This window comes from Hyposmocoma kahamanoa, unplaced genomic scaffold (genome assembly GCF_003589595.1).
Source record: "Hyposmocoma kahamanoa isolate Upper Pololo Valley unplaced genomic scaffold, ASM358959v1 228, whole genome shotgun sequence".
In the NCBI taxonomy this organism is placed as follows: domain Eukaryota; kingdom Metazoa; phylum Arthropoda; class Insecta; order Lepidoptera; family Cosmopterigidae; genus Hyposmocoma; species Hyposmocoma kahamanoa.
In genome coordinates, this window is record NW_020653747.1 from 1,137,177 (window position 1) to 1,162,239 (window position 25,063).

A 25,063-nucleotide genomic window follows, 5' to 3' on the forward strand; every position below is an offset into this window, starting at 1 on the left:
TAATTAAACTCAACAGGCAAGAGCTTCGCACTCTAACTGCCGCCCTAACAGGTCATGGTCCATACAATAAACACCTTTTCAATTTAGGTATCACAGACAGCCCTCTATGCAGAGCGTGCATGGAGGGGGAGGAAACGGCTGCGCACATCCTACTTCAGTGCTCCGGCGTGGCCAACTACAGGGCAAAGTACCTTGGAGTGCCAAGGTCGCTCCTCGAAGTCTTCAGCAAACCGAGGAGGCTGCTGAGATTCCTGGAGGAGCTTGGGTGGCACGAGTAGGACCCTGCACCCACCACACGCAAAATTGACGTCGAGTTGCGGACACCAGCCCGTTACACCAAGTACCAAGTATCATTGATAAAAATTATTGACATAAACAATTACGGTGCAGTTTTGTAAAGTCCAAGCTTAAAGTGATTTCACATTTCCTGGAAGTGTACGATTGCATTATTAACATTATTCGCTAATCGATCCTTCACGCTTATCAATCCTTATGCGATTAAAGCATCTAATTGTTTAGATATAAGGTTAATACTTGTTTGAGATTACGACTTTTATATTTTAATTACAGGATTATTTTTAACCGACTTTAAAAAAAGGAGGAGGTTCTCAATTCGACTGAGTGTTTTTTTTTTGTATTTATGTTACGCGGTAACTCCGGTATTTGTGAACCGATTTTCATGATTCTATTATTGTTAGAAAGAAGAAAATTATCCGCCTCTAAGGGTTTTTGATTTGATTATGTCTGAGTCTAAAGGTGAAATCGAAATCTCTGGAAGAGCCCTATGCCTCAGGACAAGCTGAAGGTTGCCGCCAAGCAATAATATCAACATTACTGTGAGAAATTCTAGGGTTTGCTGATGAGCAATGCAGAGTAAGCAGAGTATGTAAATATTTGTACACATTCTACAGGGTTGATAAAAATAACTGAAAGAGTTGAGCCAAGGACTATAAAGTTTTTGATTCACTTTAGTTCTAAACCTCACAAATGAGAAATTTGGAATATCAACCGGAATCTTATCATGTCAAACCGAAACCAGTATAAAGGCCGCAGTAGAGCTCCCTGTAAAAGAGTTCGCCCAAGGAAATACAGCCACTTTACCTATTTCGGCCATCAAACAATAATATTAGTATTACTGTGTTCCAGTTTTGAAGGGTAAGGGTGCTGGTGAAATTACAGGCACATGGGACTTGTCAACTTATGTGTCAGGGTGACATGCGCAGTGGCAGTGCCCATCTGAGTAGCACTGCAACAGTTATAGACAGGGGTTAGCTCACCATCAGACGCACAACTAGTTCGTCCCTGTTTCTGTGTAAGGTAAGTTATTTATCAATTCTCTTATTCTTGTTAATCAGCAATAAAGGCTATAAATAAATAAAGTCTCACCTGATGGAAGATGGTGAGAATGCAACAGTAAAGAGCATGCTGCATTTTACACAGTCTAATTGACACATACGTCACCGGCTAGAAATTTCAAAAGGTCAAAGAATTACTTTGGTTTATATGATTGTTTTCAATCTAGGTATCACGGAAACGGCCGCGCATTCTACTGGAATGCCCCAGTGTGGCTATATAATATAAACTACAGTTTGCAATAACTTGGAGTGCCAAAGTCTTCGATAAACCCAGTAGGGTGCTGAGATTTTTAGAGGGCCTTGGGTCGCCCTGCACCCACCACACGCAAAATAGGCGGTTGGACGTCGAGTTGCGAACATCAACCCGTTACGTATCATATCACGATTGTTTTTGTTCTGATTTGTTTGCCCTAATTTGGGTGTCAGGCAATTCAATCCAGTGCGGCCTGAACATAATAATTATTAGGTCACAATGCCGGGCAAAGTGCGTACACGTGTTACATCGGTACGTACAGATCTGCTAGCTGCTCTGAAGGCTTGCTAGCGAGCATTGCGCTGTGCGATCTGGTCACATACATTAACATGTATTAAACTGCACAAATGCAGTGCAGTGAGTGTGCCACTTTAGGCGTGAACGGGCATTCTGCCGTCCACGAATTAAAATGTGGCTAAGTGACAAATGGTCAATAACATTTCAAATAGCAAACTACGTTTTAAATAGAGCACAAAATTCTCTCTCTACTTTTTTGTTCTTTCCTTTAAGAGTTTACACAATCTCAAATGGTTCTGGTTGAATCCACATAACAGTGAAAGTAAAAAGTAAATTCTGAAATAAAACCAGTGTCCCAGCCGCTCGACTCAAGCACAATTAACCATGTTACTGCGGGAAAAACTTAAATTCGGGCTGAGGTGGTATAGACTCTTAATGGGTAAACTAAAAAAGAATTGCTTTCAAGGATTAGTACAGTTTACAAAAACAATAGTCGAGGCATGTTCTTCACTGTACATGGTGACTTAGAAAATGCCCCATGCAATGTTGCCTACAATGTGAGACACTTACTCTTGGATCAACAATGCCAGGTACGTTACTCGGAACCCATGCTCCTGAGCTCCGTCGCGGTGTGGGTACAGGAGACTCTGATGGCAGGTTTTGAGATGGAATTGCATCTTTGCGGAGAGTTCTCCATTGCCCTGAAATAGTACAAATATTCAAAGAAAAAATTAATTTGACAGACACAAATATAAAGGCAGGAACAATGTAAATCAGATCCAACTGAAGCCTGTATTAGAGTCCTAGGATTCAAGTTACTAGAACAAGTGGATATCATGATAATTGAAAATTTTAAAACCATCAATATGTAATCATTTATCATCATCACCAACTGAATCGGTATTTAAAGCTATATTCACCAAATATCTGGGCTTCTAGTGTGAACATTTCTGCATAATAAAAAAAACGTGAAATTATTTGAAATGTAAAAAAGAACTTGCAGTACCAACATAATAAACCCTGAAGTTTAATTAGTAACCGCATTAGATTAATTTTAACTGACCGTAACTGTAAGCAAGGAGCTTGGAAACATAATTGTAAAATCTAAAATTAAAACATGTACCTAGTTATAATTCCTTGGCAACAAAGAAAATTATTTCTTCACAAAAACAAATCCGAGACAAAGCATATAGCCTTACTCACATTGTAATGAAATTACCACGAGCAAACCACTACGAAAATTATAGTGTATCACCGAAGAAAACAACAAAAATGTAGGTATAATTTTAAGTAGGTAAGTTACCTTTGTTTTTACCGACACTCGTAATTGTGTAGTCTTCGGGCCTGAAGTGTAGACTGCAGACTTTCGAGTATTTCGTATACGGCTTCCCTCTTTTTAGTATTTTATTCCACAATTTAGCTAATTCTTCATCTCTTGGGAATTGATGAAACGATACATTTTTTGCCTTGCCGGCCATGGATGTACACCGCGGTACAGTGCAGTAATAAGGCATTTTCAAGTCTCTATGTTACTAATAACACAAAATAACATATTTAGAGTACGATTTTAGTATTGCTTCAGTTGTTGAAACACGAAATTCTAATGAAAACAAACAAAGTTTGCGGATAAACACCAAGCGCCGCCATGTTCGAAAAGAAGATTAAAAAACATTTATCAGTGATGCCAACAAAAAGAAAAAAAAAATTGTCTATGAGTATTATGCTGACACTATTTATTACACGGGGCGATATTTACACATTATTATTGCATTAAAAGATAATTATTAGCCTTAAAATAAAAGTGAACATTTTGCATTGAAATAGCTATAAAATGGACCAAAATTGTATTGTTATTGAAAATGCGAAACTGAGTACGTACTATAGTGATGTGTTCTGGGTACTGATGGGTCACAGGAAAATTTCCATTTAGAAAAAAAATCATATTTTTCAGATAAATAAATATTTTTTCAAGTAATTTTTTGTTATAAGGGTGTTTTGGACTTTGATTTCGTTATATTTTCTGCATTTGACAGTTGACACCTGTCAAAAGTTGAAAATACTGAACGGAATCGGAGCCAATAACAGATTTTTTACTTAGCGCCCGCGCCGCGGAGTTTTTGTAAACATGTTTGGTTAGATATTATTTTGATTTATCTAACTGGATTTTATTAAGTGTTTTCTTGAGGTATTGTTTTTGTAACGGGACTGACATATTCAGTTATCATCAAAGTCCTTAAATAAATAAAGAGTAAAACGAAAAAAAAAAAAGATTTTACTTAGGATTCTTTTTTCCCTCCTGTCCAATCATTTTAAATTTGTGCCCTTCTTGCCCTTTGCCCTTATCAAGTCCTTCTTTACAACTATTATAATAAACTAATTTTTCGGAAAATTACCCACAGTTATTTATTGTTCATCATCACTGTTCGCTTTAAAAATAAAACAGTAATTGTTTATGGTCAAATGTGGCCATTTTCCAAAAAAAATAATGGGAAGTGGAAAGGGAAAAGAGGTGATACATGTCAAATTTTTCAAGGCTGCGGTGTGATGATTCCATTTTTTTCACAAACGTGATAACGATTGGCAAATAATCAATTTTATTTCCTATCGGCTGTTCAAAACTACGTTTTAATGTGATTAAATAGTGTTCGCGAGTTTTTTGTGTGTGCGGTGTAAAATTAACCAAAACGGACAAAGGATTTTTGTGTTTTTCGAAGTATGGGTTACTACTGTACAGTGCCGCAATGTACTTCCTTAGCCGGCAAGACGAAAAACGTGAAATTTCACAGATTTCCCCGCGATATAACGATGGCGGACAAATGGAATACGATATTAAAACGCGGCAAACCGTACACGAAATATTCTAAAGTTTGCAGTCTGCATTTTACACAGTCCGACTACAATGTAACTACTATGGGTAAGAATAAAGGTATTACGTTATTATTTCGCTAATTTCATCGCATTTTCGCATGTCTTAATCTGTTATACACCTCTGGGAATGTTATAACGTGCGAAAGCGTGTTTGCGAGGAAGACAACTTGTGTTTTCGAACAAAATCGTCATATTATTGGGTTTTTCCCGATAATGCAGTTCGGCCCAGGCGATCATAAGATCACAATGACTCATTTAAACGATGAGATAAATTCTTTATGACCTTGAACTTGTAACTATGGTAATAATTCGACATTTCTTATTGGAATCTGCTAAGTGCTACTTATTTACAATAAAAGACCCTATGACTTTACAATAAAAGTCGGGAAAGATCGACTTTGGTGACAACCGTATTGTGGAACTTTTTAGAAAAAAAAACACAAACCTATGCCCAGTAATGGGATAATGTAATAAGCTAATAGAGGTTTTAAGGGGACAATATTTTATTTATTTATTAACCTATATTATACTGTCAATTTAATTATATTGACATTTATATTATTGAATTACTTAATCTATAACATCAGCGCATCCTGAAGACGCATAGGTCTCCCTCAGCTCTGTCCATCTGGCTCTGTCCCTTTCCAGCCTAGTCCTTAGAGGTCCAGCTATTTATTTAAAGTCATCAGACCACTTTTAAAGGGACAACCTCTTTTCCTCTTGACATTTTCTCTTGGTAACCATTCTGTTACCTTTCTGGTCCACTTTTCTACTCTTTCTCTGTACATGTGGCCAGTCCGCTTCTACTTCAACGTTTTGCTTTTTGTGGTGACATCCTCCAAGTTAGTAGTCATTCATATGTATATAGCTCCCTTTTTGTCTCTTAGAGGGAATCCCAGCATCCTTCTCTCCATTCCTCTTTGACAGGGGACAATATGAGGACCTCTATACTGTGATCCTGCATTGGGTTCCAGGTCACTCTGACATTGAGGGTAATGAAGCAGCGGATGAACTGGCAAAGGCTGGTGCTAGGGAGGCTTTCATTGGTTCTGAGCCCTTTATAGGCACAGCACACTGCTTGGCAAAACTCATTTTGCTGAACGAGAGCGCACTGCCTTTTTTAACTGCCTCCGTGGCCGAACAGTTACCATGCCAGATTGTCACGCAGAGGTCCCAGGTTCGATTCCCGGGCCGGGAGAAATAGTTGTATGGCCTACAATTATTTCTCTCGTGAGTTTGGGTGTAATTTCTGGTTGTCTATGTGTGTGTCCATGGCACCCACGACACAGGGTTTCCCTAGTGCGGGGCTACGTTGAGTGTGTGCATTATTTATTTACATGTCTCCCGTGACATGTGGCTGCAGACTAAATTGCATTCAAAAGCCCTGATTATGAGTTGCCTTCAGTGCCAAACATTGTAGAGAAGCTCTGTCACTGAACAGGAATGTCATTAAAATGCTGACTAGAGCTTTAACAGGGCATTGTGGCTTGAACAAGCATGTGTCAAATATTGGACAGTGAGAAGACAGAGAATGTAGATTTTGCCACGAGGCGGATCTCTTTTCTCTCTCATCTCTCTCTTTGGCAGGTTGGGGACTTAAATGTTGTGTTCGGTGAACTCTTGACAAATAGGGCTAAAACTCTATACTCAAATGGGTGTTGTCTCTCACTATGAGGCGACATGATATAATAGAATAATCCGCAGGGCTTGACATCACAAGGCCGACTTTGGCACCCAAGTGCTACAGGCCTTATTAAAAATAAGATTTAATAATAAATAATACATAACAGATATAATAAAAAAAAGAGCCTATCTACAGGATTATTTTTAAAATACTAACAACCTCAAAGGACTATATTATCATAAAAAACAACTTTTGTTCCATGATGTTTTACAAGACATAATAAATTTATCAAAAATAAACTTTTGAGTCTTTGTTGTATTAAGTGTCTGCCACTTTTTACATCAGTATTTGGTAGAATAAGTTCAAACATGCAAGCGTTCTTCGCGACGACTCCCACTTCCGTCCTGCACAGAGTTATTACCGTTTAGAGCAATTTATTTAAATCTATATTTATTTTTGTATGAAAGAAAAATCTGGTGAATTATTAAAAGGCATGCAACACAAGCTAAGTTCTTTATAATGTTAGTAATATAGCCTTACGAGGTTGTTAGTATCTTTATCATTATCATCATTCGTAATCTTTTCTTCATCTTGAAAAGAAAAGAAAACTTTAAACCATCACGTGGCCATCATCTCAAACTATTTCGTGCACCTTCCAAAACTCCTGCTGCACACAATTTTTTCAGCAACAGAGTAGTGCATAATTGGAACATGCTACCGGGAGATGTTGTTTCTGCTGTCTCTGTTAATGCCTTAAAAAACAAGCTCGACAACTGGCTACGAAAGAGTGAATTAGTGCTAAAAAAGTGAACTAAAACAAACTACATAAATTACACCACTGTGTGAAGTAGACATACCAGCGAAAGCAGCTTGTCCATAATCGAATAAATAAAATAAAGTATATTCAAAATTACTTTGTATATAGTCCCAGTCTCACTCGTCTCACAATGGGAGGGCTTGAGTTCTAGTCCCCATGTGAGCCCAGTATGGACTGAGAACTTCACACTCATCATTAATCTCATACTCATCATTGAAAAAGTTTTATTTGTTAATTAACCAACTTCAAAAAGAGGGAGGAGGTTCTCAATTCAACTGTATTTTTTGTGTGTGTGAACTTTGGTGAACCAATTTTGATAATTCTTTTTTTGTTGGAAAGAAGGTACCTCAATATTGGTCCCATTTAAATTTGAAGAAAATATTCCACATCTAATGTGGCATACTGGGAGATGAACCCGGTTTCGCTGACTTTCCGGTAATCAATTGTAAACTTTGAAGTCAATTCCTTTATTTTAATGAAAATTATTTTATATAATCTTCAGGGCTGATTACCTTTTATTCGCGATAGGGTCTGTGTTAAGAGACGCCGCTCTTTTATATACAGATAGTACCATTTGCTCTTAATTTGAATATTGCTTACTACTAGAACTATTATTTAGCTTAAGGCTCAACTCACACTGGCGGAGAGTCGGAGCGTCGCGACGCGTCATGTTTTTCGCCTATAGTATATTCATCTCTGTTTTTCCCATTATTAAGGTACAAATTTGTGTTAAGCAAATATCGTCGACGCGCGCGACACTTGAGCGCAGTGAGGCGTCAGACGCCGACCGCATTGTGATCCGGGCGCACTAATGCGAGCGTCGCCAAGCGTTCTAATTGAAAAACAGGACGCGACGCGACGCTTCGACTCCGCGCCAGTGTGAATTGAGCCTAACTATACATACAAATAATGTCCAAGTACTGTGTTAGTATCTGGGACATGGAAACGCATATACATTCAATTCCAAGCACTACATCTGTTGTCTGGTGGCTAACTCTCATTCACTAAAAAATAATAATAATAAAATGTGTCACCTATGTCAATACTGTGCGCTGTTTTTAACTGACTTCAAAAAAGGAGGATGTTCTCATTTCAACAGTATCTTGTTTTGTGTTTATGTTACATGATTACTCTGGCTTTTGTGAACCGATTTTGATGATTTTTTGTTGGAATACTTCAGTATTCGTTCCGTTTAAATTTGAAAATAATATTCCACCTCCACGGGTGGCAAACTAAGGGATGATTCCGGTTTCGCGCACTTGCACTCGCAAACTTGGCAAATAGATGTAATTCCATGAATTTTAATTCTTCTCTAGTTTGTTATAATTATTAATACAAAGATCTAACACTCTTATTAGGAAGGAATTTTTTCTGAGTGTTCGATCTTTGTATTAATAATTATAACAAACTAGTGGAGTAATTTCACAAAAAATAATTGAATATCAATTCAATAAAAATTTAATTAATACAGTGAATAGCGACATCTCTCGCCAGGACTGGTAGCTGTAAAGGTACTAACTGGGTGATAAATCTGTAATAGATTTCTCAAAGATGGCGCTACGACTAAAAAGTCGATGAAAGACCAAGTACAAAGACACGACGCAAGCACATAGAGAAATTCGTGTGGTCCGTTGGTTTGTTCCGTGGCTTGGTTGGTATAACGTCTGGCACGGTATGCGAGAAGACGTCGGTTCGAATCCGACCGGATCGAAGGAATTTTTTCTGAGTGTTTTTTCTGAGTGTTCGATCTTTGTATTAATAATTATAACTAACTAGTGGAGTAATTTCACAAAAAATAATTGAATATCAATTCAATACAAATTTAATTTAATTCTTCTATTTTGAATTTTGGCTCTAATTGTTAATTGATGGAGATCAAAATATGTCAATGTACTGATTACTGTGATATCTGAAAGTCAAAATTCAAATCGTTATTTCATAGGTAAGCAAATTACACTTCAAATTGTAGTATTAATTAAACGCAAGAAACTCTAGAAGTTGCTCTTTGTAAATATACATTTGAATACATTTAACATTTGCAATATTTATTTGAAACGTCTCGGATTGAGACTACCTGCAAAAGCTAAACGGGTCACTACCACAGATTCGTGCCATCCAAGTACACAGAAGCTGTATAATAACCTTTAGTATAAAGTTTTACTTTTAGTTTTAAACGGCAAATTTTGAATATTAACCAGATTCCTATTATAGAAGCTTATATTATGTTGCCCCTTAAATGAATATGTCATAGTGAGAGGTAAAAGATTTTAGTCTATATATTGGAATACATCTAAGTTCCAAATTTTACAAACATTGCTTTGGAATGCTAAAAATCACACAAAGATAAGTAACAAATGGTACAGATATTAATAATTACCATGTCTCAAACTAGGAAATTCCCAGTACTATGACTACTAAAGCTATCTCTTGGGAGCACTTCTGAAAACTCCCAGAGCAATTTAGAAAAGCTGAAATTTCAAATTGGATCAAAACCAGGACTTTACCTGGCACCCATAGCACAAACCGTCGGGCAATTAAGGTTTTTTTTAAAATCTTGTTTTTAATTATTGCTTGTGTGTCACGTATGTGTCATTGTCGGCCTTGTGATGTCAATCCTTGTGAATTATTCTACTCTATTGAGTCTCCTCGTAGTGAGAGGACGTCACGTATGAGTAGAGTTTTTCTTGCTTTTGTTAAATAAGTAAATAAATAAAAAAATACAAAAAATTATATTATTAGTAACAATTTAGAATTACCTGTGTATGTGACATGCAATAAATGAATATGAAACTATTTTGAATCTAAATCACGTAAACGAAAATTAATAAAGTCACAGCTGACTATAATGGTAATTATTCTTCAATCAGTTACATCTAATATTAATGCAAACCAACCGAAGAACAAACCTACTCTGAAGTAAAGTTACAAAAATAATGGTTTGTTTGAAAACACAAACATACACTAGCACCGCATAGGCAGCTCATCTGATGTTGCAAATGTCCATGGGAGACGATGTCCACCTCCCATCAAGTGACTCTGTTTGCCCCTTTACATAAAAAATTTAGACCTGAGGCTAAATCCTTGCCGAAACCTCGATGTATCTGTAAATAACATCTATTTACTATTAAGTAGGTATAAAAACTTCAGACTTTGCTCATTGAATAAAATAATTTAAGGTCTTTGTCTTTTTGAATATAGAGATTGTTCATAGCAGTAGAGGTCCTTGTAAAGGTCCAGAGAAGTGCTGACACCTTATCTGTTTCTGCTGCCAAGCAGTAATGAGAGCATTCATCTTCTTTTCTTACTTATTGACGGTACCCTTTTAGGATTTCAGCAGTATCAAGTTTCGGCTTTTTGGTGACTATATACAGGGTGGCCCATTTACAGTGATCCAACATTTTTTTTTAGATTTGGAATAACTCATTTAGAGTAAATATTAGTGCCACAAAAATCAATAGTTTAGAAGTTAATGACTTTTTATGTACTTTTTGAAAATTTTCCACTCTAGTCACAAAAACCGCTCTAGTTTAAAACTATTCCACTAAATTAATTGAAATTTGGTATGCAAGTAGTGTGACTATGTAACTAGCGTACAATGACCCATTTTTGTGTTTGGTCTTAGATTGCGCCGTTATTTTAGACAAAATCAAAGCGAATTAATTGAGTTTTTGAGGAAAAAAAAGTTTAAAAACCACTGGAGCATTTCGAAAGTGCAAATAATGAATTGTTGTCACTTGTTTATTTTTTAAATCTTCTTATTTCGTAAATGATTTGCGCACATTCTGAATGCAGCTTTGTTTTAAGTAGTGATCGGAACTGGGGGAGTTCATTTACTATTAAACTAAAGAATAATGTGGACATGTCCGTACAAGTTCCGGGACTTCTCGGAACTGAAGATATCTGAATATGCGTGTTATTTATTGAAATTTGTGTACATTGACGACAAATAATTATTTCCTATTAAGTATTTGCTACAATAAATAATATTGTAGTTTTTTTTATGATGCCAAGAGATGGGACGAACAGATCGTGCGCCTGATGGTAAGCGACTCGCCTGTCCATAACAGATGCAGTGTCACTCAGAGCTTTAAATCGCAAAGATCTGAGGGGCACTCCTCTGCGCTCGTCACCCTGATACATAAGTTGACAAGTCCCATCTGCCTGTAATTTCACCAGCAAATTTACCCGCAACGAGAAATCCGCGGGTAATAGGTCCCTGATTCTACGAGCTACAGATGTGAAAAGTGTTGCAACCGACGAAACGCTTAATACCCGACTAAAACTCCTTTTATCGGATGATTAATTCTAAGGTGTCGATGAGTTTCTTTTGAAACAATTGTAATTTTGTTTTACTTGACTTCGTTGTATTTAGGGAAGCAGTAGTTATACTATTTTATTTTATATTCATTATTATTGTTTGCGTTAGTGACTGTCATATTTTCTCTTGACATTGTATTTTTAATTGTAATATTGTGACATTGATAATGTGAAATAAATGATTCTATTCTATTCTACCCTATATACAGTTGTGTTTGTATAGGTACTCACGTATTTAAATACTTTAGCCATTTAAAAATAAACATGAGACAATCTGTATCTTAGAATTAGAAAATAAACAGGAAAAAATAGAAATTTTATATGCATTGATGACGAAATGGGTATGTCCATACAAAGGAAACGTTCATACTTTAGGTAAACAAATTAACTCTCTGGTTATAAGATTAATATGATCTGTTTTGGTTTAAGCTACTATTCTTAAAAAAGCAGCGTGTATTTTTTAATATTTTTTTTATAATATCAAGTGACGGGACGAACAAGTCATGCGCCTGATGGTAAGCTACACGCCTGTCAATAACAGTTGCAGTGCCACTCTGAGCCTTAAGTCGCAAAGATCTGAGAGGCACTGCTACTGCACCCGTCACCCTGGGACATAAGTTGACAAGTCCCATGTGCCTGTAATTTCACCAACACCCTTACCCTTCAAAACCGGAACACATTACTGCTTGGCGGCAGATATGGGTAAAAGGACAGTACTTCCCTGGACGAATTTCAAAAGCAGTTCTACTGCTTACTATATTTAATTGCTAAATAAGATGTACACGCGAATCATAAATCTTATATTATTGCTGGATATAGTATAGTCAATGATAAAAGGGGAACTAACATAAGTACTTTAAAGTTTATTTAAAATTTGTCCGCTTCCGGATGAAACATTACATTGTTCCGGTTTTGAAGGGTGAAGGGGGGATGGCGTCGCATAAAACCAGGTGGACGACTTGTTTGTCCCATTACTTGTTATAGTTGTCATAAAAAATAGAATAGAATAGAATAGAAACCATTTATTACATAACGCCAGAACACAATAATACACAGTTAGGGTCGTATTCCAAAACTCTACTCAATGCTCAAGTCAGGATTTGAGCAGACTTGAGTATGATTTCAAGCACTGGAAATACGACCCTAACGGCAAGGACTTGAGTATGATTTACAGTGCTCACTGCAATACTCAAGTCCTGACTTGAGTATTGAGTAGAGTTCTGGAATACGACCCTAAGACATTAAAAAAAACGATAAAGCTAAATTAAAACAAAAATAAAATAAAATAACTAAAAAAATATTTATAAAATGAATTAAAAATAAAATCTTAGTAAAAGGTAATGGAATGACCATAAAGATAGTCCACACTGTTGGGTGCGGCTGTGGCGTATGTAAAAGGATCCACTCAACTAATGTCACCGCCGGGAAAAGGCTGTGACGCTGATTTTCAGTGGATCCTAAAAACGAGTGAGTACCGGACGTGTGTGTCGAGTATAAACCAAAATAAATTACGTATATATTTCTGTAATGTAGTATGGTGTGATCTCTTACATTTATAGAATACTTAAATAATTCATTTGATACATATATACAGTGATAAGCGTGTGCAATGTAGTGTAAAGTAAAAATTTTATCAAATTTCATCTCAATACAGAATATTAAGAAACCGACCTCAGAAGTCATTCATCACCTGGTTTGCCACCGTTAGAGGTGGTATATTCTCTTCAAATTGAAATGGGACCACTAATGAGGTACTCTCTTTCCGGCAAAAAAATAATCACCGCAATCAAATATATTTATTTAATAAATTCAATATATATATTTGAAACGGTTCTTTTTGTTCGGAGAAATCTCACACTCTTCAGCAAGGTGGAAAGTACACGAAGAGACAATAAATTGAAACTGGTTGCCTGTAAGACTATCTTTCATGATAATATTTGTGCGATGGCGCCAAAACTATACAATAAGCTGCCTAATTATATATTTGAGACTAACGACAATGCCAATTTTAAAAAGCGATTATTTAATTTATTGACTAGGAAAGCATATTATAAAGTCAGCGATTACTTAAATGACAAGAACATACAATAATAAAATTTTTATTGAATTGATATTCAATTATTTTTTGTGAAATTACTCCACTAGTTTGTTATAATTATTAATACAAAGATCGAACACTCAGAAAAAATTCCTTCGATCCGGTCGGATTCGAACCGACGTCTTCTTGCATACCGTGTCAGACGCTATACCAACTAAGCCACGGAACGAACCAACGGACCTCACGAATTTTTCTATGTGCTTGCGTCGTGTCTTTGTATTTGACCGGATCGAAGGAATTTTTTCTGAGTGTTCGATCTTTGTATTAATAATTATAACATACAATAATAGTTACCCACCACAAAACAATGACATAAATACAATTAAGAATTAAAATTAAGATTTGACATTTTGTAATTAAAATGTAGTAGTATACTGTTAAATTAATTTAATTATGTAAATTGTATGCCGTAAAATTAGCAATACGTACTGACACAACAATGTTAAATAAGACCTTATAGACGTGCGTACATAATAAATGATTTGAATCGGTGAACAAATTTTCAGATAAAGACAAATTTTTTGAAATTTTTAGAGTTATCGCGTAACATACATACAAAAAAAAACACATAGACGAATTGAGAACCTCCTTCTTTTTTATCGGTTAGAAATGAAATACAAATAGATGATTCGTTTTTTACAGACCTGCAACTTTGGTGAGCTCATACCAAGCATATAGCTAGCTGAGTAATACTAATGCAATGTTTTTTAATTTCATCAGTTTCACGCACAATTTGTACTGTAGTAATGACGTACGCGCAGATGACGCGCGTTTGCGGCGCGTATAAAATGTGTGTGCATAGGCTCTTATGTCTTCTTCAATAATAACCGCCGAAGTATTTTAATAACCGGCAATCTATCTCACCACCGCTCTACATGTCTTTCAACCCTGACGTTGGCGAAATCGTCGCGCAAAACGACGGAGCCATAGATACAAAAGTTGAAGTTGAAGTTAGAGTGCATCTTCAATCCTGAAGGTTGGCCGTCAGCTTCCTGCATCTGTCTCTATCAGCAGCTAACCGGAACAGTAATTGTAGAGCTCTCTCAAAAAGTGAAAGATGTTCGTCCAGAGAAGTACTGCCACCTTACCAATTTCTTACTTATTTTCTTCATTCAGCGCGTCTTTCTTCCCTGCTCTTTGCCCATCATTATCAGCTGTAGCAGCGTGTATCTATCGTTCCTGGACGCTGATTCAGAACTCTTCGATATTTTAACCGAATTGTTCGATTGGATATTGTTCTCGAATCGAAGTTAAACGTTCTATTCGGATACGATATCGTTATCCAACAGCGTTTACGAAGTTAGTCGGTGAAATGGATTGTAAGAAAAATGAAAATCCTTTTATATATCGACTCATCCAAAGAACAGAGTCCGATGTGCTTTTATAGCGAAAAGAAAATACGTACGTTACGAGAATAATTTCGTTGTTCAAACTAAGGTCTATGTAAAGGTGTTTTGAGAATTTATATACCTTATTTCGTTCGGAAATATAAAATCAAACAACGGTCGGTCTGACATCCACAGCGAAGTAGAACGAACGAAATATACTATGTCCAGAGAACAAGTAGTCTTGCACATAGATCTTTGTTCTACGGATGAGTCGATATATACATTTTTAAGACTTGAAAGGCCTAAAAAATAAAATATATATATTAATAAAATTGAACAAAATCAAGACTTTATTTAAAATAATAAGAAATTTCCATATTATATTCTAGCTTTGTAAACAAGGAGAGGATAAGCTGGACCGAGACAGTGACTAATGAGGACGTTCTGGAGAGGATTGGGGAACGGAGAGGCCTGACGGAGACGATAGAGAATAGGAGGGGAAAAATGTTTGGACATTTGTTGCGCAACGACGAACTATTGACGGTTGTTGTTGAGGGAAAGATAGAAGGAAGGAGACAGAGAGGAAGACCGAGAATGGCATTCTGTGACCAAATAAAAAGAAAGGTTAATGTGAGCAGTTACAGGGAGGTCAAGGAGTTGGCTATGGACCGTGAGGAGTGGAGGAGGCTACACCGACAAGAGCATGGCTCTTAAATAAAATGAAATGAATGTAAACAATAGGACGTTTAGGTAACTTTCGATAACCGTGTTCTGAATAACGTTTGTAGCCTTTGCCGGTCGAGAAGTTCGAATAATCGCACGGGTGTGACGTCATTTCGGTTCGGTTTCAAATACGATAGCTTGACGTTCGATTGTTGTGAATAAAAATGAAAAGAAATCGCACGATGTCAAATCGACTCGCTCGAGAACTGAGTTATCGTAAGGTTCTGAATTGACTCCCTGATCACATGACCAAGAAACTCTATTTTGCGCCGTTTGTTAGATAGCATCATTTTCCGGAACATATGAACACGCTGAAGCACGGTTTCGTACGCGAAACTCGAACGCCTCTGTGTCCCTGCCTGTAGTGACCCTGTGTGTATAAATTTTTAAATTAATAATAGGAGAAAATGCCCGATAACCACACTAATTACCCGGTATAGTTGTCAAAATATTATTTGTTCTGTTGTAATATGGTTCGTCTTATCGCTTCATCTTTAGAATACAATAGGACAAAAGAGTGAGTCGTCTTTGTAACGCACGTGCCATCTGTATAGTTCAAACAACTAATGTAAACAATTTTACGCTTTGTCCCTTATTCTAAACTTGATAATCTTTATGCGGAGCTAACTTTATTGGATTAGTAAGGAAAGATTTGGCAGTTTGATGAGTAAAGAAATAATTCAAAATATGAATTCAGGAAAAGAATTTAGCGCGTCATGACCCGTACGATGGAAAAATCATTAAGTCCACGTACGCTTTGAGTAAAAGAAGTGTAATAGTTTTATTACTATATTGTAATAGACAGGATAAGCCGTTCCAAGAGATAACACTCATAGGTGCATATAATATTTCTTTAACTATACCACAATTTCAATTTCGTGTTGATTTATTGGTTTTGTTTTCCCTGAAGTTAGTGTGGTACTACGCGGTAATTTTTATCATAATCACAATAATTTCGCCGGTTCGTGAACCTGACTCCCTGACCCCGGCCGACAGTGTCATTGCCTGGGATTACCGCTTCTCTTTTTTTTAAATTGTTATTATTATATCTGCTTTGGGCCGCCATAAGCGAATCTTGTGAAGGAGGTAGGGTTAAGGAAGTTTGTGTCTTTACATTTGAAATAACTTTAAAAAAAATATATAATAATAATAATAATAATCTTTATTTTACTCTTACAAGGATACAAAGTTTTTACAATATAATTTACATGAAAATGCTTAAATAATAGAGTACCTTTGCAAGAGACTGGAGTCTATACTAGGAACTAACCTGTGTGACAGATCTCGAAACGATTGTTTCGAGATGATGTTGTTGTTTGTGGTTGTTATTTTATTCTTACACTCATGTCTAGTAAGAGGGTAAAAGGCCAGTACATTATTTAGTTTATTATATAAGTAGCTTCCCAGAAAGCACAAAAATTTCCCAGCGAATTTTGTTCGAAAGGTCACTATTGGGCAGACGGTATGTTTTCTTCTTTTGTTATTAAAAGAAGGATCAAAAAATAGTTTAGAATGCTTAAATAAAATGACATACAATATAAATAATTGCCGGACTGTTAAAACTTTACAGTCCTTGTAAAGCGTAATTGTTGGATATAAGCGTGGGAGATAGTCACTACTATATATATAGGTATCAATAATGATTAGTTTACTCGACATATATAATAGTCAAGAAAGTTTATGATTCAGTATGTTTCATAAAAAAACTATTATAATTATTACTAAAAAAATCTAAACTGGAATTTGTCTAAATCTCCAATAATGAAAACCAAACCTCCACTAATTAACTAACCAGTAATCGATACTCACCATTAATGAACACACAGTCATTGACACTTACTTACCAATAAGAAACTTGTTACTGTAATCCTACCAATAAATGGACGTCGGGTTCGCGCTAAAAAGTGTCCGCACCTGTAGGGCGTTAAAATCGCATACAGGGCGTCAATCGCGCAACAGACTTCGTTTAATCGACTGACAGCGCGGTTGTCAATGCTGCAGTACAATATAATAATAACTTGTAAAAATTACTGCAGTTGTTACAACAGGATTTTGTATCATAGAAAATATGATAACTATGATAATACAACTATTATCATAGTTATCATTTAAAAGTGTTATTATGTACAATTGTATAATATTTAATTTATATATAAATGAATCGTAAATATAAATTACAAAAGCGCACAAAATAATCAAATAGCTAACTGTCCTTTTTCTACACATTGCATGCGTAAAAGATGGAAAGAGACCCGTTACGTCAATTTGAAGAAGCGTATATAAACTTCTTGGTCATTTTCAATTGTTCGAACCACAAGCGATTGAAATATTTAGAATAAAGAAACTATAGAGTCGCTTTGATTTTAATTTTATTTTTAAAATGATTTTATATTGAACGTTAGCAATAACTAACAAAATATTGTTGTATTCGTTTTACGGCTTGGGATTACCTATCAGAAGTCAGAAAATACATTTGCCCGAAATAACGCTAGCTCGAATTTTCATAATGTCATATGTATTTTTTTTACAAAAATTACAAAACAAAAGCTAATTTTGTCTATGTGAAAAGCATCAAAATTACTCGAAAGCGTAACGGTTTTATTGTAAATCGGTTTTCGAAATTACGGATGTTTGAGTTTACGTTTAATTGGAATATCGGACATTTTTTATAGTACACGCTTATTTTCATATTTGTAGTAATATTTATATGTGTGTATCTCTGCCCAACTCTTTATTATTACTTTAAGTGAATTTGTACAAAATTCGACATAATAATATATATAAAAATTAATTAATATTTACGATAAAGGCTACTCCATTACTCTTGTGTTCAAGTAATTTTCAGTCGAAGCTATATATGGTGCATTTTGTTTAATTTTCTGTAGAAGCTGAATATGGTGTTTTTGGGGCTTAAATTGTTGCAAGCAAAATTAGGCAGTACTGCAATGACCTTACAATTTCAATTAAGTGTTTTACTTTTTTTAATTTCCTTACATGTCACTACGTTTGTATAGGTTAACTTCGGACATTTTTTTCGTGGTTTTTGTACTAGACCCGACGTCCATTTATTGGTAGGTCAATGACTGTGGTAGAATTTTTTTTCCTAAATCTTATTAGAAATGAATTTAAGAAAAGATGTCGAAAATCCCGTTCCTTTTTACATAAGTTTTGATTATAGTGACCCCTCCTACCGACCCTTAGAGTATACGAGAAGAGCACTATAACCCGTGCAAGCGCAGGGACCTTTCTAAGTTTAGGTCCTGCCCCGGATCCGCCAGTGTACAGGGTTGTTACAGACCGTTGTCACTGACTTCATCCGGTTCTTAAACGGCTAGTGCCTCGGGTGAGCCACACTGGGTGCACGTACAGTACCATCCCTTTTTTCCAGATAGGTACCGGAGCTGTAGACACGCTCACTTCCCGTTGCGCATTGCACAACTAACGATTGCCACCGCTAAGCCGTTGACTCTAAACTCCCCTACCAAATTTCCTCTTTAGTGACGGAGTTGAACCACCTTAGAATGGTTTTGGTAGAGCAGCCAGTGCCAAACCTCCCGACTACAGGCTATGGAGCCATAGTCTCTCTCTCTCTCATTTTAAGTCGCTTGACCATAGTTGATGGATCCAAAAGACAGGATAAACTTTCTTTCTGTTTAGTTTTATGCCGGTCGATATTAGCATCTACTGATGACACGTTTAGTCAGAGCTTTAAATCGCAAAGATCTCAGGGTCACTGCCATTACGCCCGTCACCTTGAGACGTAAGTTGCCAAATCGCATATATGCCTATAGTGTCACCAGTACCCATACAAATTACTGCTTGGCGGTACAAATAGTACTTCCACGAACTCATTCACACTGATACTAAAAACTCGTCTAGAAACTCAGAAATTGTGATAGTTTTGCTAGCGACACCCCACAGATGAATACCGTATGTCTGACCTGTAGATGATAAAGCTACAAGTAATCGAGATAAAGGTAGCCGTCGACTGCGAAAGACGTTCTTAAAGCTGTCATCTGCCGCTAGCCTGTCAAGTCAACCCGTGTCCATGGAGCGTGTAACCGTTCTGAAATATCGGGAAAATAAAAAGAACTTATATAATGGTAACAAACCTGTAATTAGTGATAATCAATTTATCATTGACTCGGAGATTTACCAATTAGCAACTACTAACGAGTATAAAAAGACATTAAGGGTCGTATTCCAGAACTCTACTCAATGCTCAAGTCAGGATCTGAGTATGATTTCAAGCACTGGAAATACGACCCTAATGGCAGGGACTTGAGTATGATTTCGAGTGCTTTGAATCATACTCAAATCCTGACTTGAGCATTGAGTACAGTTCTGGAATATGACCCTAAGGGTCAAGTCAGGATTGCACTGGCAACACAAGCACTGGAAATACGACCGTAATGGCAGGGACTTGAGTATGATTTCGAGTACTTTGAATCATACTCAAATTCTGACTTGAGCATTGAGTACAGTTCTGGAATACGACCCTAAGACACCTCGTTGAACACAGCGATCAGAAAATTCTTAGCAGTTGAGCTCCTTGTGAAAAGGGTTCGTCTGGGGTAGTACTGCCACCTTACCTATCGTACCTGTTCCTGCTGCCAAGCAGTAAGGCTGATTTTATACCAGCCAAAACCTTCCGCGGAATGAGCGAGCATTCTCGAGCATGCACTAGAAAACCGCGGAAGGTTTACAACATGTACAATATGCTATGTACAATATCGTTACTGAAATTGGCTTCTATTCCGTTCCGACGCAATATAAATTGAGCCTATTGAGAGCACTACAAGAGTATTTGAAGGGTAGGACTGCTCGTGAAATTTATGCCTCAGGGTGACGGGCACAGTGGCAGTGCCCCTTTAAGCGGCACTGCAACTGTTATGGACAGGCGTGTCACTTACCAGCAGGCGCACGACTTGTTTTGTACTGTCACTTAAAAAAACAATTTATGACTCTGCCAAAACGTCAAGTTAAGGAAGTCACGTTTGTCACTCAGAATTTGACCGGTGAATTTCGGTCATAGGTTTCGCTGAGAGGAAGATCCACAACAACAGTCAAAGAAAGAAAGAAAAACTTTTATTCATTAAATTGAGTCACTATACGCACTTAAATCTAATACTTAACACTAAAACAACAAATGGCTGCGTGATATTAAGTTATTAAGTGTGTATAGTGGCGGAAAAGAAGAAAAGGGTACGACTCTGCAATATGTCTGTCTCAGGCGAGACAGACGCTGATTTTCTGTCGTTCCTGTTTCAGCGTCGGCTTGAGACCTAAGGAAATGATACATGCTCTGTGTATCCTCTGCTTTATGCCACACTACACACTTACAATACGCGTGTAATACATGTATACATTATAAATATAAATAAGTTAGAAGACAAGAGTCAGGAACATCCAGTATCAGAGCATACGCTGGTTTTCTATCAACAGATTTTTCATACGTTTTCTAAATGCGATTTTTGAGATTGGCTCTCTAAGTGGAGGACGCAGATTGTTACATTAGACAATACAAACATACACAGTTTGTTACAGAAAGAAATTGTTAATTTTAATAAATATACATTGGACATACACAACGGGAGAGTGAACTAACAGTACGAGGAATTTGATATTAACAGGAGACGGGGGATTTTGGATAGAAGGATATCATACCGAGGAATGACGATACGGTTGCAGTAAAAAAAAAACAGATGCTCTAGAGTATCTTCTGCCAGACCACAAGTAACTTTCAAAATTTCTTTGACAACTATCAATGTTATGTCACATTTTACTTCTACAATATTTGGTCTTTCTGTTTCATACATTTATCAATGTATTTGACTACAAGTTTTTGAGGAAAAAATATCTTGAAACCTGTTTTGTTTAATGTTATAAGGAAAAAGAAAATTACCAAACTTGACGGTACGTTAGTTAGAAATTAATACCATAGGTACAAGCCGCCACGGGGATTCGAACTATCGACAGCCCCATATCTTTCTACGTTCGTTTTGATTATAGTGACCCTCCCTACCGACTTGTAGGGTATACGAGATGGGCACTATAATCTGTGCGCGCTCAGGAACCTTATAACTTCAGGTTCTGACTTCAGATCAGCCAGTGTAGACCTCTGTCACTCGACTTCATCAGGGTGCACGTACAGTACCCTCCCTATTTTCCAGATGGATACCGGAGCTGTAGGCACGCTCACTTCCCGTTGCGCATTGCACAACTAGCGGTTGCTACCGCTAAGCTGTTGACTGTGGCATCACAGTACATTTACTCAAATATTTTATATGCTCGTAAAAATGTACATAATTTCAATAAGAAAGAAGATATCCATAATATTAACCTTAGAGCTAAGTCCAAACTCATGGTACCACGATTTCGTTTAACCAAGGTAAACAACTCTTTTATGGGGAACTGTATACGTTTTTACAATAAGATTCCGGAGCATATATTAAGTTTATCATTTCCTAAGTTTAAAAACTACATTAAAAATATTTTGATCGAAAAATCATATTACAAAATTGAAGACTACGTGTTAGATAAAGATGTATGGAAAGACGACATGGCTCCAGAATCCACACAAATTTGATTCAAAGTGTATTCCATAGCATTTAAGTTTATTTGAAAAGAGCAATCCCTAGAGTTTCTTGCTCGTTCTTCTCAGGGAGGTCAGCGTAGTGAACGAGCAGTAGCTTAAATGTGACGATTTCAAGTGTAAATTTATTTTGCCTTAGGAATAAATAATCTTTGACTTTGACTTTGACTCTGAGTCAACTACCAAATCTCCTCTTTGGTGGCGGAGCTGTAAGACACGCTCACTTCCCGACGCCGAAAAACGACGTCTCTCCAGTTCCCAATAACCTAAGTGGCTGGAGGTACCAGTAACGTAACGTTATGGTGCTCGCCGTGTTAGCCATTGTGATAAAATTTCAAAATGCCTTATAAATGGTTTATCACTCGAATTTGACAGCTAAATGTTGACATAATAGCTTTATTGCGGCGGCATGTTATAGGGGCTGTTTTTATTATTATTTTTGTAAGTAGTTACGCCCTGTAATTATTGATCATTTAATTATTTAATGAATAATTACGAAAGTTTTAAAATTAAACATTGCATAATGTAATACAACGTCCTTTTGAGTGACTACTGCAGTAGGCGGTAACCAGAGCTTTCAGGTCGCTGATATCATTGTCTTGTAGTCGCATTGATCTCAGTGCAGTGTACTAAAAAAAGTCGACCTCGAAAGTTCGTGGAATTGCATCTATTTGCCAAGTTTTATTGACATCGGTTACCGGAAAATGTGCGAAACCGGATTCATCCCCTAGTTTGCCACCCTTAGTAGTAGAATATTTCTTTCAAATAGAAATGCGACTAATACTAAGGTATCCTCATTCCAACAAAAAAAAAAAAGAGTTATCAAAATCGGTTCACAAATACCGCGTAACACACATAAAAAAATACAGTCGAATTGAGTATCTCCTCCTTTTTTAAAGTTGGTTCAAAATAAATAGGGATGTCAACTAAACACATCGGTAACCATATGAAACGATTCTCCCGAGAAACCGATTCGAAATTCTGTCTGTGATTGTTATATTTTTCGGGTCATTCGGGTTTTCAGTTCTAGAACTATTAACATTTATAAAGCAATATAGAGTTTAATATTGCTTAATAAATGCTTGTAGCCCGATGTCTTGGGAGGTACTGTTGCATTGGTCGCTGTGCACCCCAAATATGCGGAGGTCAACCTAATGCTGGCATTTGCGTATTTGATATATTTGGCAAACAATCACCACGTGTAGGTAGCGTGTATGGCAAGGTATTTGCCTTGTTTGCCTATTCGACAATTACAGCAAACACCAAACACGCGTTAGTACTATGCGCTTGAGGTCGAGAAAAAGAGGAGGCATTTGTGAACCGATTTTGGTGATTCCTTTTTTTCTTGGAATGAATGCACGTCAGAAGTGGTCCCATTTACATTTGAAGAAAATATTCCACATGTGATTGTGGCAAAATAGAAGACGAATTACTTTTGAGGTCGGTTTTTTTACATTTTTTATTTTTATTTGTCGGAGCGGCACACTATGTCTGCCGCTCTGATTAGCTTTCCTCTACCTCAAAGATTGTTTGTTGTTTGTCTTAGTGATAAGACCGCCTGTGCATTACATAAACAACTTAAAACTAATGTGGGTTTTAAGTTGTTTATGTACTGTTCTTGTTCTTGTGTGAAAGCAATAAAGTGCTTATCTATTTATCTATTCTGTACTGGGATTAGTAAAGTTTATTAAATTGGACGTAGTTAAGCAAAAAGGGTTCAATCCACAAAATTATCAAAAAATGGGTTACATGTACCAAAGGGTTCCTAAAATCTAACCTCTTAGATCAGCAAAAAAAAATTCAACATAATAAACGTTAATAAATATCTCTGGAGTTATTTGGTATTACAAGTTTCGAAAATAAGACTAGTGTGAGAAACTCTTCAAAGGTAAAGAACGTGGGGCACCGCATCACGAAGCTAACGTGGGGCTGGGCAGGGCACCTGATACGGAGACAAGGTGACAGATGGAGTAAGGCGATAACTGAGTGGCGTCCAAGGACTGGACACAGGAACATCGGGCGTCCAGCGGCGAAGTGGGCGGATGATATCGCAGGTATTGGGGGGCGAACCTGGATGAGATTAGTACGGGATCGTGGCGAGTGGCACAGAAACTTGGAGGCTTATACCCAGCAGTGGGTGAAGTCAGGCTGTATATGATGATGATAAACTCTTTTAAACCTCAAACTGCTATATCTCGAAAGTGACTGGATGTGCATTGGATACTTTTTGTTTAACTACGTACAATTGTGACTGCAAAAGTGCCGCGCGCGTGTTACAACAGTGGCGATACAATTACGCTTCTAAATATTGTATAAAATAACTAGTCGCACGGCTGCTGCGCCACAGTGCTACAGTCAAAAGCACATCAAGCCTGACACTTCGTACTTTGCACCGTTCTTATCGTAAGTGACATAGAGTTGGATTTAAGTTTTAAGTGTCAAGCTTGATGTGCTCTTGACGCGTGGTGCAGCGCTTCCATAGGCATCTGAAGGCGCCATCTAAGCAGGGCTTTCGAATTTTCAAGGCCACTTCTCATAAAGACCTATATATTTTATTAATTTGATTTGCCGAAACATCTGTTTTGTGTGATACGTAAAAAAAAAATCAATTGTAATTACAAAAGTTTTAGAACAAAAGGTTTTTTGTTTAAACGCACAAGAATGTGCTGTTAAGAGATTTTGGGTTTAATTTTAACTATTTTGACAATGGTTCGATATGATCTATTTGTTTCCGGTATTACAATTGCGTGTTTCAATGAATGTGTGCAGTTTTTTGGGCACAAATATGTTGTTTTTAAACAATAGTTAATAACTGAATTTAAGATATGTCTATTGTCGGCAAGATAAT

General features: G+C 36.8%; 2 protein-coding genes across 2 annotated transcripts in view; one reads left to right on the top strand and one right to left on the bottom strand.

Annotated features, from left to right (window-relative positions):
- Positions 1–3,359, bottom strand: part of LOC113228360 (GATA zinc finger domain-containing protein 14-like) — a 9,719-nt gene extending 6,360 nt beyond the window's left edge. Inside the window, exons 1-2 of the mRNA XM_026461632.1 lie at positions 3,149–3,359; positions 2,416–2,546 (exon numbers count right to left, since the gene is read on the bottom strand). Of these exons, the coding sequence (XP_026317417.1) occupies positions 2,416–2,546; positions 3,149–3,359 (342 nt within the window). The remainder of the gene's footprint in view (positions 1–2,415; positions 2,547–3,148) is intronic.
- Positions 3,360–4,560: 1,201 nt separating this feature from the next.
- The window catches only part of LOC113228371 (GATA zinc finger domain-containing protein 14-like), a 61,274-nt gene continuing 40,771 nt past the window's right edge, over positions 4,561–25,063 (top strand). The window contains exon 1 of the mRNA XM_026461643.1: positions 4,561–4,759. Coding sequence (XP_026317428.1) covers positions 4,561–4,759 — 199 coding nt within the window. The remainder of the gene's footprint in view (positions 4,760–25,063) is intronic.